This window comes from Cygnus olor, chromosome 14 (genome assembly GCF_009769625.2).
Source record: "Cygnus olor isolate bCygOlo1 chromosome 14, bCygOlo1.pri.v2, whole genome shotgun sequence".
Taxonomy (NCBI): Eukaryota; Metazoa; Chordata; class Aves; order Anseriformes; family Anatidae; genus Cygnus; species Cygnus olor.
In genome coordinates, this window is record NC_049182.1 from 19,442,250 (window position 1) to 19,458,764 (window position 16,515).

Consider the following 16,515-nt stretch of genomic DNA (forward strand, 5'->3'; position numbering starts at 1 on the left):
ACGCAACAGCCCAAAGAAGACAAGTGCTTTTGAGGAATATTACATATTTATTGCAGGCCTTACAGCAGCTAGAAAGGAGTGTTCTATATCCATGAGAGCTTCCTAGGCCAGGTGCTTAAGTCTTTGCCAGACAAGGCCCGAAAAACAAGCAAAATCTGTCACGACGGAAGAGCGTGAGGGATTCAGAACGCTGCTGCTGGATGAACTCATAATTAATGGGTGTCCCTCCAGAAGAGGACCAGGTCAGACTGAAAAAATTACCAAGTAACAGCTGCTGGGTGTCCTCTGATTAATTCTGCAGACTAGACCAATGTCAAAGCCATCAATGTCAATGACAACTAACCAGAAAATCTGTCCGTAATGCATCAAAAGCAATTTACTGCTCAGTGCCTCTGCTGAGATAGCAATAAGCATACTTAAAAATCTTATAAAAGAGAATTTCGTTTCAGGCTGTATAATTCTTAAAAAGCTCAGACTTCCAAGTCCAAGCAAGTAACCCGACTCTGTTCTAAGCTACTTCTGCTTTTTAAGAATTTTTCTTGCAGGTTCATGTCTTAAACTCTTTCCTTCCTGTTTTTATTTTACTTCATTGTGCAGAAGAAACTTCTTATGTCATCCTACTGCTTCCCTGGAAATAATTCTTATTACTTAAAATCAGAATTCTCACTATAAAGGGCTCCTGAAACATAATTCAGAGAAAATACACAGCCACTTGCTCCTTCCCTTTCATCTCCTCAGCAGCTTCTGCGTAAGTGAGAATTTTTACTCGGAGCTGCTACTGTGCTACACAAAGGACGTGCATAAACACACAGTGCAAGGACTAAAATCTGTTCCCGCATCTCCAGAATAAATTAGTCTTTTTCTACAGCCTAGTTATATGACAACACTGCTCAGAAGTACCAATTTATTAAAACCGCTCAAAAACAGTGTATTTAGTTAAGAAACTACAAAGGTTTATATACTCCATAATTTGATTTGAGCAGGGCTAACATCCAGCTCTTGTTACAAGTATTTTGAGTATATAATTTATGGTTGGTGTTGCAACCACCGTTAACACAACTTCCTCTTGGTTGGGCAAGTAGTCTAATCAAAGAAAAATCCATCTACTCTGTACGTAAATGCCATCATGAGACTTCAGTTTGATGCCTACTCTCAGCAGCGTTGCCTGTGATCTAAAAATACAGGCTTTTTTCCCCCCATCTGAATCAGTCCCCGTAACTGGTTCACTGCACATTCACAGGAAGAGGTGTGCTGGCACAGTGAGGGAGGCAGCAGGGGTTCAGAATAACTGATCAAGGACTGCCGAAGCAGCAAACACAGAACTGCTGCTGAGCTTATAGTCACGACCTAGGAATACTATCAAATAAACAGGTTCTGAATATTTCTGCCTCATTTTCTTCAGCTGCAAGAAAATCATATTGCCCTTCTTCTCAAGAAAATCCTTTTGAGTAATTTGTGATTAAAAATATTTTAAAAAAATTGAATAAATGGATGTGCAACAGCTGCCTGCGGACCATAACAGAAGTATTTTTTTTTCTTAGAACCGGCATCATTTAACAGATTTCCCTTGTAACAAAAATATACAAGGTTTCACTTTCTAAAATAATTTTAAACAACAGTTCTAAGTATTATAAAGAAAATGAAGAGTGGGAATTCAGGAAATAATCCATCCCCATGTTTTTTCTAACCAGAAAATATACAGTGATGTCAAGTAAGAGCATGCTAAGAGATTACTTCAGTAGTCGTAACACCTGCTGCAAGCTTCTAATTTATCTCTCATTTCTGGATTTCTCAAGCTGTACTTGTAACAGATACCAACAATATATTGTTGCAGAAAAAAAAAGATGCATTTTAAAGACTGCTTACACACTTAGAAAGCTCTCTAAGGAACATAAAGTTCACACTACAAACATTGCTAATCTAATAGCTATGGTGATGCTACAAGATGGATTCTCTCCAATTCATTAAGTGTAATTGTAAACCAAGCTGAAGGGCATAACCTCTCAATGCCACTGAAAATAAAAATTAGAAAGATATCTCATCTTGCAGAAAGATATCTGCAGCTGCCAATTCTCTCTCTAAAAAAATCTCTCCAGCTTTAAACGATTATTATTTTGTACTTCCACAGCATCTTCCAATGGAGAATGGAACAGAGCAGAATGTAAGTATCCAACATTCTTTTGCTCACGTTACAGAGGGCAAAAATTATTGTGAGAAATTAAATGATTACCTAACGATACAACAAAAACAAGAGAAGCACAAAAGCTATGACACCACACTTCCAGGCCTGTTTCTCTTTCTGGTGCTTAAAACTCTGACATCATTTTCACCCTGAAAGTTTAGCATTTTGTCTGTGAATCTCTCAAACTGCCTTCAAGCCTCATCATTACTCATGTTCACAATAACCCTTGCCACACCAGCAGTAAATACAGGTAAGAAAAAGGGACTTTTTAATCTAAACCGGAAAACATGCAAGGGCAACATGATAGACTGCATCTGGAGAGTGTCTGCTGATGGTGTTCTCCCTTCCTGATCCTCCATACAAGAAAAAGAGACATTGACTTCCTGGATGGAGTCCAGTACAAGGCCCCCAGGACAGTCAGGACACCGGAGACACGACCAAAGCAGCCTGCCTATGAGAACTGAGTCCATCCAGGCTTAGGAAAAGGTGTCGCAGGGGGACCTGGCTACTAGAGAAAATGGGGACAGACTCCTGGAGGCATGCAGAAAAACACACGTCCAGGGGTCACAAGCTGCAAAAAAGGAAATTCTAATTAGATACAAAGAAAAAAATATTCCACCATGAGGGCCGTTAAACACTGGAACAGAGGTCTGTAGTGCCTGTGCAATCTCCAGGCTGGGAGATGTCAGCACAGTTCTGTGCAGCCTGATCGAGCTGATCCAACTTTCAGCAGGGGTTTCCACTAGATAATCTTTACAGGCCCTTTTGAGGCAAAGCATGTACCAGAAAACTTCTTGAGATTTTTTTTCAATTCTTCATTATTAAATCTCAAAGCATTACACCCAGTGAGCATTATTATGCTCATTTTACGGATGTCAGAACAGAGGGAGAGACATAGAGAGATGAAGTAATTTCCACAAGGTCAACCAGAAGACATGTATTATTCTCAGTTTCATTCTTATTTCAAAAAGATTGCGTTCTATGTTCCTCTCCTCCACGAGTTCCATAGTTTTCCCACCCCACAGAACGTTTACATTGACATTACTAACCGTGCCACCGATGAAAGCTTGCCTTTTATCTTCACCAATGTATTTGGGTCAGAAAGCCCACCCTATCAGCGAGGGAGCTATCTGAGCCACAGCTCGATTAAATTTCTCTATACTTGCTTGTAAAAAAGAATTTAGTTTTTGGTTGCCTGTGTGATCTTAGCTCTGCATATTTCTGCTCACCATTCCCTATTTACACTAGCTGACAGTAAGACCATGGTATAGTCAAGTTACTGCCTAGCCCCTCCCTCTTTCCAAGCTTTTTTGGAGGCAACGTACAGACATCTGTAATTTACTTACACAACATAGACAGGGCTAGTCAACAGTTAAGAGAGTGGCACAGCTTTATCAAGTGAGTAGAATAAGAAAGGACCAGCCTTCCTGTACAAAAAAAAGTACTAAGCCCCTACGCATTCACTGACACATTCAGATTTTATGCACTTAGAAGAGTTATGACACTTCATTTCTTCTTTTCCTCATTTTGATAGCCCATGTCCATTACCATCGGTAATGATGATTTAGGAGTTTCTGAAATAAGCCATTCAGCACGCTATCTTCCCCTGTGAAGTAATGCTTTCTGGAGATGGAGCCCACCCTCTCTTGTCAGCTGTCATTCCTTGCTCAACTCTCTCTGTCCTGCATTATAATCAGTTATGCAATGCTACCTATGATCCGAGCTGTGCACCTACTTCCAGCGGGGACTCTATCCCCCTTATAGGGATAAGATCACAGAATGGTTTGGGGTGGAAGTGACCTTGAAGAGCACCAAGTTCCAACCCCCTTGCCATGGCAGGGACACCCCCCACCACACCAGGTTGCCCCAAGGCCCCATCCAGCCTGGCCTTGAGCACTGCCAGGAACAGGGCAGCCACAGCTTCTCTGGGCAGCGTGGATCAGGACCTCAGCACCCTCACAGAAAAGTATTCCTTCCTCATGTCTAGCTTAAACCTACCCTCTTTTAGTTCTAAGCCTTTACCCCTTGTTTTATCCCTATGTTCTCTGATAAAGTTCCTCTCCAGCTTCCCTGTAGGCCCCCTTTAGGTACTCTCTCCCTAGAGGCTTTACGTTCACACCTACAGGACTATAAAATGAAGTTTGCTGAAGTCTTCCCCTCATCTGAGATTACAATAGGTCAAAACTCCACCTTTTCCCCAATTGCCAATAAATATACTAGTATTATTCATCAATATTTCAGTTTTTAGTACAATTAACTGTACATCTGGGTAATGCAATCAGGTTTTAAGAGTCTGGATCAGCTCTTTGAAGTGTTATTTGTTCAAAATGCCAAGCTATAAAAACTTAGTTCCTCCTAGTTTATCAGCAGTAGTGCGCTCAAAAACTGGAAGAAACACAATAGACAAGTGTTTTACAGGACTTGTATGTCAGCACCTAGGTTTTGGTTTAGTATTTTTACTTCCCCACCATTCACAAATTCAAGTTGCAAGAAGTTTTTTTAATTATATGATGACCATAATACCCTAGAACCTTGAAAGCTAATGTCTGTCAAGTGACACCACTGACTAATGGTCACAACAACTGGTTCACACCGACTTACTGTGGCGTAGACACTTTTAGAGGCTGCTGAACAAACCCTCAGGCCTATTTCATTATTCCTCACAAGCTCACACAGCTTGTTACCCAAACATTTTGCCCAACATTGAAACCAAACAAAAACCAAACGTTAAAGCATTTTGTTTAAAGCCTCAGTCATCTATAGGGATAAATTTCAACGTTAATCCCAAAACACTAATACATCAGCTAGCCTTTCAGATATCAAAAGTATCCTGAATACCCTCCTGAGTTTTTGGAAAGCATTCTGCAGATAATCTGGGGAAAACAAATAATGCACACAAACTCAACAATGTGAAACAGGGAAAATTTTGTTTCTTATAATCTGTCTTAAGTCACAGCAACCTTACACACTGGTGAAAGCAGATAAAAACCTGAGACAGAGTGTGATGATTAGCAACAGTAAGCAAAGCTAACAAAATAATAGGTACCAAGAAGAAATTGGGAACAGTAACATTAGTCACATAAAAGAGTTTTAAAGGTCTGTTTTCATGCTGGTCACAGACCATTCAGAGAAGTGACACTGAAAGTGGGTACTTTGAATTACCTGTTTTTCTTCCTCTGGCATATCTTTTTCTAGTTCCAGTAAGTATTCTTCATCTAGTTCTGTCTGCTTCCTTGTGCTATTTTCGTCATTCTGTATATTCCCTTCGTCATCCACTGTAGGTTCTTTCACCTCAAAGGAGTCATGACAGTCATGGAAACACTCATCTGCTATTGTGGGATCTTTGGCTGAAGATGCTGCATAGCCACTTCCCATATTTTGGGGATTGTGGATATCTTTAGGGCCAGAAGCCAACGAGCTGGTGCTCTGCGATGCCTTCTGATCAGAAAGCTTTAAGTGACCAAGTAATTCTTCAGGTGGGCTTCCATCTTTAAACTCTTCCATGTCGGAGTCCTTGGAAAGGTGAGATTTTTAGAAACGAGAAAGAAATCACCCTAAATAAGCCCAATACAGCAAACAAGTACCTAAAATGCTTATAAATACACCTAAATAACCGAGCCATTAACAGGTGACATCACCCGAAGGAACCCATAGCCCCTCCAGGGGAGGAGGGCACCAGCAGACACCCCTCCCAGCCGCCACACAGCTGAGGGGGGCACCGCGCTGCCGCCACGCCCCCGTCAAGCCCCAAACCCAGGCCCCCCCAGGCCCAGACCGTCCTGCAGCGGGGCCCCACCGCCTCCACCTGCAGCCCCGGGGCCCTGTCGTCCCCGCGGGCCCCCCAGGCTGCGTGCAGCGGGTCCCCCACCGCCCCCCAGCCCCTCCGGTACGGCCTCCACCGGGCCCGGCCACCCCTAGGCCCCGACCTGCGCCTTCTCTTCCGCCTTCCTCCGCGCCCGCCTCACCTCGCGGTTCGCTTCTTGCTTCCGGGCCAGCCAATAGAAAGGGGGCGTTGCGCGCGGGGCTTGCTGGGGCTTGTAGTCGCTACGCGTTGCCGGGGTTTCGGCTTCTGAGGGTTGCTGGGATTTGTAGTTCTCGGGACGTAGAGGGCGGTGCCGACCCGCGGGCCCGCCTGCGGGAGCGGGGGTGGGGGTGGGGTGTCGTTATAGCCCTGAGGGCCCTGAGTAGCGCCGTGTAGAGCCTGAGTCAGAGCCCCATCAGGGCCCCGGCTGTGGTGAGGCCACAAATAAGGCCTGGGGGAGGGCTGGAGGAGGCACGTTGGGGTGAGACGCCCTCCCCTGAAAAATAAGGGTGAGGGAAATAGGGAGGGTCCGGTGGGTGAGCAGGAAGAGGGCCCGGGTACTGGCCCCAAGGATACTGGTCCTATTGCCTGTTCCTTTAGTGACAAGAGCTATATGGCTTGTCACGGCTGTACCGCTTACAGGGCACCCTGAACTGGTTGGCTGTGTGACGAACTTCAGGTTTATTTATCTTTTATTCCAGTAGCATGCGAAAACCAAATTCTGTGTAACTAAGTACTGGAATAAAGCCCCCTGTCACTTTGCTTTGCATCCAGTCATTCCGTACCACACAAATGTTGCACCTCAAACTTAGAAACAAAACTGAATTTTCCACAAGTTTTGACCTAGTGGAAAGTATGCGAGGCAGCGCCTTTTTATGGAAAATCGCTGTGCCAAGCCATGGGGCAGTCAGTACGTATTCTTATGAGGCTTTCATTGCTCTAAACAGTTTTTCAGCAAGCTTTTCAACAACTAAAAGATCTCTGCAACATAGAGAGATACGTTCCAGATTCATGTTGGGTAGAATTTGTCCTGATCGGCAGGATGTGATTGAGGATGATCCTCAGTGAATATGGGTTCTTAAAAACAGTAATTGGTCTTTTATGAGGAAGAGGATTCCCTTTCTTTGCCTTTATATCATGGCAAAATATGCTGAGACTATTAAAGCTGTGCCAGCTCTTTATGTTACCACACACAGTTGTTAAAAACACCAAGAAAATATTAACTCTCTAGATCTCCACTGGTGGACTGAAGCGTAGCTAGCACATGTGAGTGTCCTGGGGAGGAGATGGGTCCTTAAAAATATTTTGAGACCGGTCCTGTCTTTCAGACTTCTAAATGATATCACCATACTTTGATTCAAGTCTGAAGGGCCTGTGGGTTGTTCAGCATATCAAAGTTAAAGTAAAAATTGAAGATCTAGATGCTAGATTCATCTTTGGTCTTAACTGGTTTGATCTGGGTTTCTAGATGAGCATTTCTAGTAACTGAGTGTGTTGGTATCAGTAATGGATGCGGGCATTAAATTATATTGAAGCACTATGCAGTAAGTTGGCAAGAACATGGCTAGTTACAGTGAAAGCAAACAGGATGTCTTTGGCTGATTTTTTTCCCCCTCTCTCTGGATAAAAAAGGAGATTCAGCATTCTGCAACATCCCAGCTGCAGTGATTTAGCCCACAAAAATGTGCCTTTTTGCTGTTCTGCTAGCACTGTAATTTATTCTGGTTTACGGAAAATATTTCTGAACCTTTACGCTGTCCTGTTAAATATCGTTTCATTTGAAAAGGGAGAAGGAAATTACAGTTGTGGTACAAAATCAAGCTGTGCAGTTTTAAATTGGATAAAATGCTATTTAAAACTCCCCTGGCTGTGCAAAGAGCACAGGGGTTTGGGAAAAAAAAACATAGGGTTCCATCCCCCAAAAGAATTGTACTGGTGGGAATAATACTGGGCATCAAGGGTTTCTCATGAATTCGTTCTCTCATGAATCTTTACTCTAAATCTAGCAAGAAGGGCAAGCTTTCCCAGGGTCCTAGTACATTAAAGATGGGGGTGTCCCCAGGAGTCCTTTTTAGCAGAAAGGACTGCAGTTTATGATTGTTGATGTTAGCCCTAAGCACATGCAGCTCAGTGAAAGTCTTCAAATATCCCTTCTCTAGAAGTGTCCCTCGATGCCACTGTGGAGTAGAAGCCCAGAGAGTTCACTGGTGTTCAGGGGATGAAGCCACCAGAAGAACCTGAGGGGCTCTCTGCCTTCTGCAGGGGGCCGGTCCTCCAACTGGCAAATGAGGAGAAAGACTCCAACTCCTCATGACGTACCAACGTAGTCAGTGCGTGTGACTTTTGTCCTTAAGGTTCCTGAGTGCTGACAACTGTATGTCTCACTTTCTCTTCATTGCACTCGAAACTTCAGAGAAGAGTTGTGTTCATAGGTTGCTTTATGCTTGGAAAACAAAGAAATAAATTCTCTTGTAGTATCTTCAAATATATACATTTTAGTAAGAAACACTTACCCTGGAGGTTATAGGGCAGTTGTCAGCTTTTGCTGCTAAATATTACTTGTTCAAACAGAACATGTTACTGCCTTAATCCACCTTTTAGAATCTGTAATTCATTGCTTTAAGTAGAAGTGTATGAATAGCTGAAGCTTGTACATATACAAAAAATGAAATCTTAGTATCATTTATTTAATCTTCTTGGTGCTAGGGGATTTTTCAGAGCAGTGATGTTTATTTAAGCGAATACCTGTTGAAAAAATCAAGAACATGTAATCCTGCATAAGTAGATATGTTTGGATAAAAGTTGAGCTATGGAAGCCTTAACTTGTATTGTCGAGGTTCGTTCCCTGTTTTAAATGGGCTTACCTCCCTGGGGTAAGCATGCAGCAAAATCCAGGGTCACTAAGTTCCTCAGGTGGAACATTTTAATATTACAACATTTTTCTTGAGCCAGACATAAGCTGAAGAGACAAAAGTCAGAGAAAGAGTCTATATCTCAATACTTTCTTCCACCAAGACCTTCTTTGTCTTTCCAACCTTTTTCTGTTTCTTCCCAAACCCACAGCCTGAGGAGGGTGATGTTATCTGGCATGATAAACTGACTCAAGTGCAATGTAGTGTGTGAAAAGACAAGCTGCAGGAAGTGAAGAACGTTGAGTTGGCTTTAACTTTCTCAGTAGTGCTGAAAGAAAAAAAGGGAGGACGAATATGAAAGATTTATATTCTTTTGTTTCTAACATGAAAGTTTTCTACTAGATTGTGTATATATATATTTTTTTTTTACTCTTTACTCCTTTCAAGATAACCTTAGATTTTGCCTATCTTTTACAACTGTCAATGCTATTACAGAAGACAAGAGGGCAGCAGGGAAGTGTAGAGCATTTTATTCAGATTGTTAAAATCCCATTTTTACAGTTGATAGTAGTTACTCTCTATTTCGCAGCAATGCCTAGTTGGCATTTGGTGAAATGGCTCTGCTCTTTCGGTAAAGTTATGGAAAGTCATGGCCCAATACTCTTGAGTTGACTCAAACATCTTCTACCAAGACCAAAGATGGTCAGAATTTTGTTTATTTCCAAGGGTAAAATGTTCCTAAAATCTACTAGTAGACATAAAATAGCTTTAAGTACTGAAGGCCAGATGATTTTCTGCTGAACAAACTCCTGAGAATAGTACCTGACACTAAATCTCACACTGGGAGATTGTAGCTCCAGTATTTATGGCCAGATTTTCAAGAGAGCTCTGTACATAACTAGGCATCTGATCTGTATGAACAACTACAGTGATCTGAGGGACCCACTGGGTGACACTTCAGTGATGAAATTCATTTGTTTATTCGTCTGATTTATATGAGAAAGGAAGAAAGCTGACCGTAAAAAACAGATATCCCTGTATTTTGAAAAATCATCCTTAAAGCATTTTGTTTGTTTTGTGGTAGATAAAAGCAGCTTTTTGCTTGTTAAATCTTGTACTCCCTCCTGCAGACTTGATACCAGTCTGTTACTCATTTCTCTTTGTGGATAACGATTTTCTAATATTTCATTCCAGAAAGCCGCGTTGTTTTTCTAAAAGTTTCCATGAACTGTTACTTATTCAAGTTCTCAACTCCCTTATCTGATGAACAATTCATATTCATATAGCTCAGGAATATGTGGATTTTCTCATGTAAGTTTGGGGTGATCCCGAACTTGTTTGTTTCATAAAATATAAAAGGTCTTCAGGAATTTCAACTCTGGGCCTGCAGGAAGCTTTGAATTTTACCAGTAGACAGAACCAAACCTTTGGGCCGAAGCAGCCAGAGACTATGAGGGTATGCATTTGAATGTTGCAGGCTTCAAACTTTCTCAAATACTGACATTTAAAGCAGAAGATTCACAAGGTAGGGCCAGCGTGAGGCCCACAAAGTGGGTGCTGTGTATGCATGTTGGTATCTCTTGTTTGTCACAGAATGTGTGAGCTTTACAGGAGGAGCTCTGCAGGACCAGAGCATTTTGGGGTTCTGAGTTCTGCCTATTGAAAAGGCCTTTTCCCAGCAACCTGACCCAGGCTTGTTCTTTTGCCCATCTTGCTCGTGCAGTTCCTCTCAGTTTAAGTGTTGCAGTAGGATCTTGGTCTGGTCTCAGTCATGAAAGCAGGAACATTTATTGTTGGGTGAAAATGGCCAAATTTACAGCCAATTTTATAAAGTATATCTGCTGGTGGTAATTCCTGATGAATGTTAAAAGCATGCATTACTTGAGGAAAAAAATCAAATTGGTGCTTCTTAAAACAGGAATAACGTAAATGAACGGGCGTACAAGAGTTTATCGTGTGGGTGTCGAGGCCCTGAGGAGCTTCAAGCCATGTGGCAGCAGCGCTGGCACCAGACCGCCTGAGGCGCTGCTTGGCTGCAGGTAGGCCGGTGGGCATGTATGGAAGTAAAGTACAGTATGTGCTGCTGAAATTCATCATTCGGGACCGTAGCTTCTCTTTCTTTTTTTCAGAATGGTAATAAACCTGTATATTTACACAGGAAGCAAATTATTTTAGAAATGAAGGCTAAGTAAGAGAGTTTCTACTAAAAGAATGCATGTTATCTCTGGAAGCAGCCATACTTTTTTTAATAGGTTCTAGTCCTGAGTTGCCTGTACAGCATTTCCTGTCTAAAAAAAAAAAAACAAAAAACACACAGAATAAAAATTTAAGACGTGAATTTCTATGGAAACCAAATGGTGGCTTTAGGTGCTTAAATTTTAAGGAGGGTTTTTTTAAAGGTACTTGCAGAGTTCAGCTAGCTGACTTTTTTATCTGTAATCTTGCAAATCTTAGCTTTAATTAATGGATTTTACTGTGGAAAAGAACCATTTTTCTTAGACAAAACCAGCTGAGCTTTGTGAACTCATCACTTCTGGGTGACACTCTTGCTGCCTTAAGAAAAGATATTCCTGATTCACTGTTAAAGAGGCTGAATTAGTAGTGTGTAAACTCCAGCAAATTCTGAGCTGGAGTACAGTATTTGTGAACCCCAACTGGAATAGAAATCCAGTAGGTGGCGATGTTGGATTTTCTATGCTGAGGGTCCCTGTTCTTTGTAAACCTGTTGCAGTTCTCGTGGAAATCAAGGCTGAAGATCCCATTTATTAAAATAGTCCAGGGTTGGACGCTAAGCTAACTAAAAGAATGGGGATAAGTTGTAATAATTACCTCAGGCTGGAGAGCATATTCTAAATTTAGTTTTGAGGACAGTTTTTTTGATCTTCACAGTGAAGAAACCAAACCTTAACAAATCAAGCAAAGGAAAAATAATTACCATTTTCTGGAGGTCATATAGAGTTCAGGTTCTATGCTAGAATTAAACATTTGCACACAAGTCTCAGTGGAATCAAATTATTGTGCTTCCCATAGAACATTTTCAAGGAAATTGTGAAACAGGCAATTAAAGGGTTTTTAATCAGCTATAAGTTAAACTTCTACTACATCTGCTTTTTAGTTTGACGTATTCAAGAAACCGTGAAGGACACTTACTCATTTAGACTGTCCATTCTCTTTTTATCCATGCCTTGGCTGAAGTCCTATAAAATGGATGGAAATCAATAAATAAGCATATTGTTCTTCGCTGGTCCAGCTAATATATTTTGACATCAGAAATTTCCAGTAACAACACTAGATTTCCTTTCCCTGTCATCTTCCAGTTACCTGAAAGACCTTATGCCAGTACCTATTGTTTTCATTTTGACTCAAATTCAGTGGGTATAAAATAAAATCCCAGCCTGTTAATTAAGACTATTCTTTGTCTTTATCATTGTTTACATGATTTGTAGAGCAAGATGCTTGTTATTCAGCCAGTGTTAATGAATTTGTCTCATTAGAGCTCAAAACTATGCCAATTCACATCATTAGAGTGTCTAAAACAGGATTTACTATTGTGAGTGAAGTCACTGATTCATCTAGTGGAATTGCATGGCCAACAATGACAATACTAAACGCTAAAAAATGGAGGGGTTCAGACTACTATAAACAACCCCCTGAGGACATTTAATTCAGGAATTCCCAAACTGTAATCTGTGGCTCTCACAGCTGGTCAGCAGATTTAGCTGGCCAAGTACCACTCCTAAAAGAAAAGCGAGTGGAAGTGAGAAGCAGCAGAAGTACTCAATGTGACTGGCTATCTCAAAGGCTTACTACATTAAGAACAGATAAAACAGAGCATGTTTTCCTATTGATTATCCATGTAAGCAGTTGCAAAAAGCATGTTACGTGATCCTTCCTGAGAGAAAAGATGGCAGAATGACATATGGCTGTAGTCATCATTGCATTCTCTCTTTGCAAATATTCTTTGCAATATGAAAATTTTGGATTAGTGATTTCTAGCATAGGTGGAATTTCAGTGTTCCACATTGGGAGAAAAATTTTACTAGGCCCAGCAGATAGCCTTTTTATCCTGATACATGAAATCTGACTAATCTTGTTATTTTAGGTTACCTGTTGCAAAGATTATGAACAGTTGTAAATGTATCTATATTTTTAATTATTAAAATATGGTAATAAAATATTTCCCTCAGGTAAGATATGCCACAGTAAGTTTTATAGTTTTCAGATAAATAATTTCATCTTGCAGATAATGACTTTCATTTGGGACATGCTGCTTTTTCACTTGGTTTCAGACTTACACCCTCAGTGATGCTAACGGAAAAATGAAGTTACTGAGACATGTTTGTAATCTCAGTGGAGTTCACTGGTTACAGGAGTAAATAAAAAATACAGCTTTACCATTATCCCAGTGCTTGATTAAAACCAGTGATAAGCGTGTCATTGTGAATGATTAAAAAAGTACGTACTGATACATACCTTATTAGAACAGTGCATTCAGTTTTGAATATGATATTCCTAAAATTATGGATATTTGAGGAAAAAGCCAAACCATAGATTGCAACTGAGTATAAATTGAACCTAACTTTATGCTTTTACAACTAAGATGAGAGAGCAGAGGAATGCTGATGCATTAGTTAACATTGTAGTGACATAAATGGACATAATAGTCTTGCTTTTCTCTACAGGAACACTATGCTCATTTTAATTATAAACCAGTCAGATAAACGTGTTATAACAAGTTGTCCTGTGACCATTAAGATGAAAAAGGGCTAATTTCCTGTGGATTTGTGACCTTTCTCTCTTAACACTTCTCTGTTTCACTTAGTGTTTTCAGTACCTTCATTTGTCTTCCATGTTGTCAACATGCCCTGTTCCACATTGCCCTGTTTTATCAGGCAAATGGGAGCATGTGGCTTAGCTGCTTCAGGGCTGTATATGTGCTGACTAGCTAGTCAGCGTGTACAAGCTTAAGTAGCCAGCAGGCTTTGAAAGTGATCAAGGGACAGACTTAGAAAGGTCTTCATCTGAGAGGAGACACTAGTTTGGGTCCTTTCTACTCTGCCACCAATTTTCATAATATGGAATTGATTATCTTTCTTAATTTATTTTCTGGTTCAATTTGGTAGAAATCAATGAAGAGATTCAAAGGCTAATGAGAAGAGGATGGGAAAAGAAGCTGACAGATGGATGGACAGACAACATGACTGTGTAAGCCTCAGTTCTTTAAAATGCCAGGGTAAAGCTTCATGCAAGTTAATGAGCCATATGTTATTCACAAACTTATATATGTATCCATGTTTTCATCTATAACCAAGGTGAAAACAGCTTTGCATAGGATATCGGAATAAGGACCATCTTCCTGAATCCAGAATTTTCTATGAATGGGCTAAACCACATCTGTTTTTATATCTAGATTTCATTCTGTGTTTCTCAGAAAATGTTATATACTGTTCAATGTATATGAAATTTGTTGGTGCCTTTACAAACATCATGCTTGTTCTCAACTGGCTGGCACAAATATTTCTAAACAGACAGGATAACAGAGTAAAAGATTTCTGTACACTTTAACCACAGATAGCATGGTTAATGATGCTTTGATTACTATGCATTCAGAGAGAAATTTCTCTCTCATTTCATAGACAAACCAATAATTACACTTCCCAAGAGAATAATGAAGGAATTTAGAGTTGTTTGTATATATATGTATACAAACCTAAAATAGTAAGTAATGGATAGAGAGAGCTTAAGAAGATGAATCATTTCTGTCTGTTTGTAATGTTAGTGAGCAGATGGCTCCAGTGAGGCACTTATATGTAAAATAGCTTCTCCCCTTTCTTCTGTGAGCCTTTGAAGGTTTTCTTTCATACTTAATATATTTGCTGAATGCTATGCATAGGTCTTCTAGAAAGTATTATACTTTTGCAGGATAAGTGTATGGAAAAATATTTGTTAATAAAAAATATCCATGCATAAATAAAGGTTGTCTAGGATGCTAACAAAAGAGAACAAAATACTATTGTCTATGGGTCCTACGCAATGCATGGAGAGAGTTAGTTGTTTGACAGTGGGATCTAACACACGCTCCCTGAAACATGCGCTAAGCTGAAAGATGTCTGCTGGCATGCACTAGGACATGCTGGAAGGAGGTGGGGCATCCCGAAACCCTGCCTTCTCCAAGAACCTTGGTATCTGCAAATGCTTAGGATCCACAGTCTAGATACTTTTGCTGAGGGTAAGCACTTTCAACTGTTCTTCGTAGGGGAGAGTAAAGCTCAACCTCTTTAAAAAACGGAAGAGAACAAACTGGAACAGAATGGCAGTTAGCATAGCAGTCATTCTGTAAGAGAGACCCTTGGCTTCAATTTTCCCATCACTCTGGGGAGTGCCTTAAACCCTAGAGAAAAAGTTTTGGTGGATGTTTCCTGTAGAAGCCATGCTTCTGTAGCATGTATAGCTGGGACCTCAAGATGCATTGTGCCAGAGGAGGATATGTCATTAGTGCTGTGCACAGACATCTGAAAGGGAGGAGTACTGTTCTTTGCTCTGTGCAGTGTCTGTGCAGACTATATTATACACCCTGCAGATGAAACATTAAAAAAAAATGCAGAGGCTGCAATTTTCCTAAACGCTGACCACTATGTTACTGCATCAGGTGTTTTTCCTGGTCTTGGGAATCATGATTTACCTTTTGCATTATAATATGCTTCACATAGAAGGTAACTAGTACTCCTTCAAGACCCAAAAAAGTCCTGGTGGGCAGAAACGTTTTTTGGTTACATTAAAGTGACTAAAACTATCACGGTGTGACTTCATGTTAGCTGTAGCCGAAATATTTCCTTTTCACTACTTCAGGATGAAAATGACATTTCTTTGTATGATGCGTCATCCCCACAGTACCATCTTCTGCTTGATGAAGTGTGTGAGCCATAGCACTGCAAGCCTGATTTGGAAAAAAGGTAAGTGTATCTGCTGTAGAGTGTATCAAAACAGAGTCCAGTTTATTCTCTTGGGAATGAGCTGGCTAGTTTGTGGTCACTGACAGAAATAAACAGTTGTTAGTATACCAATACCTTCATACCATATCTGCTGTGGATTATCATCTCTTGTGATGTGCATTTTTATGCTCATTTGTGTCAGGTGAAAGTCAAGTGCACTGACTGAGAACAAGGAGCACATCTGTTCAACAGAAAGTTACTATTTTTACATTTTCCAGGCTAGAACTGCACTTTATAATATTAATGTCCCCTCTTCTCTTCCTGTCGCATTTGGAAAGATAATAGAAAACTGCATTTCCAAAGACTAAAGAGTGTAGAATGCTCTAGAGTTTCAGCCTCATTCAGTTGAATTGATTTTACCATAACTCTTTTCAAAAATAAGCATTTTCATGATAGGTGAGTGCATTGAAGCCTAATGGGTTTAATTTATGTGCAGCTGGGCTGTAACAATACTCTGTGAGCCATTACAGCTGTGCCTCTCAACTGAATGGCTTTGTACAAACCTCTAGTTAGCGATTAAGCTCCACACAGTAGCTTAACCTGGAGAAATTCACAGTGTTTTACCAGCAACTTCTATGCTAAATGGCAGCAACTCCTCTTTGGAGGCAAAGCTATTTGCCCACAAAATGGGTTCATGAGCAGGTCTGTTATTATGCAGAAAAAAACATGCATGATGGACTGTAGTTG

At 40.6% G+C, this 16,515-nt stretch overlaps 1 protein-coding gene and 1 long non-coding RNA gene across 6 annotated transcripts in view; one reads left to right on the forward strand and one right to left on the reverse strand.

Annotated features, from left to right (window-relative positions):
* TTC1 (tetratricopeptide repeat domain 1) overlaps window positions 1-6,243 on the reverse strand; it is a 33,024-nt gene extending 26,781 nt beyond the window's left edge. Inside the window, exons 1-2 of one of the 2 annotated variants that reach the window (XM_040573740.1) lie at window positions 6,148-6,243; window positions 5,345-5,695 (exon numbers count right to left, since the gene is read on the reverse strand). In XM_040573740.1, the coding sequence (XP_040429674.1) occupies window positions 5,345-5,686 (342 nt within the window). In that variant the 5' untranslated portion in view covers window positions 5,687-5,695; window positions 6,148-6,243. Of the gene's footprint in view, window positions 1-5,344; window positions 5,696-6,108 lie in introns of both variants that reach the window. The other variant, XM_040573739.1, reaches the window with a different exon arrangement.
* Window positions 6,244-6,342: 99 nt separating this feature from the next.
* Window positions 6,343-16,515, forward strand: part of LOC121078047 — a 176,608-nt gene continuing 166,435 nt past the window's right edge. For all 4 annotated transcript variants that reach the window (XR_005824431.1, XR_005824433.1, XR_005824432.1 and 1 more), the window contains exons 1-3: window positions 6,343-6,493; window positions 13,960-14,041; window positions 15,686-15,789. This is a non-coding gene — a long non-coding RNA (uncharacterized LOC121078047). The remainder of the gene's footprint in view (window positions 6,494-13,959; window positions 14,042-15,685; window positions 15,790-16,515) is intronic.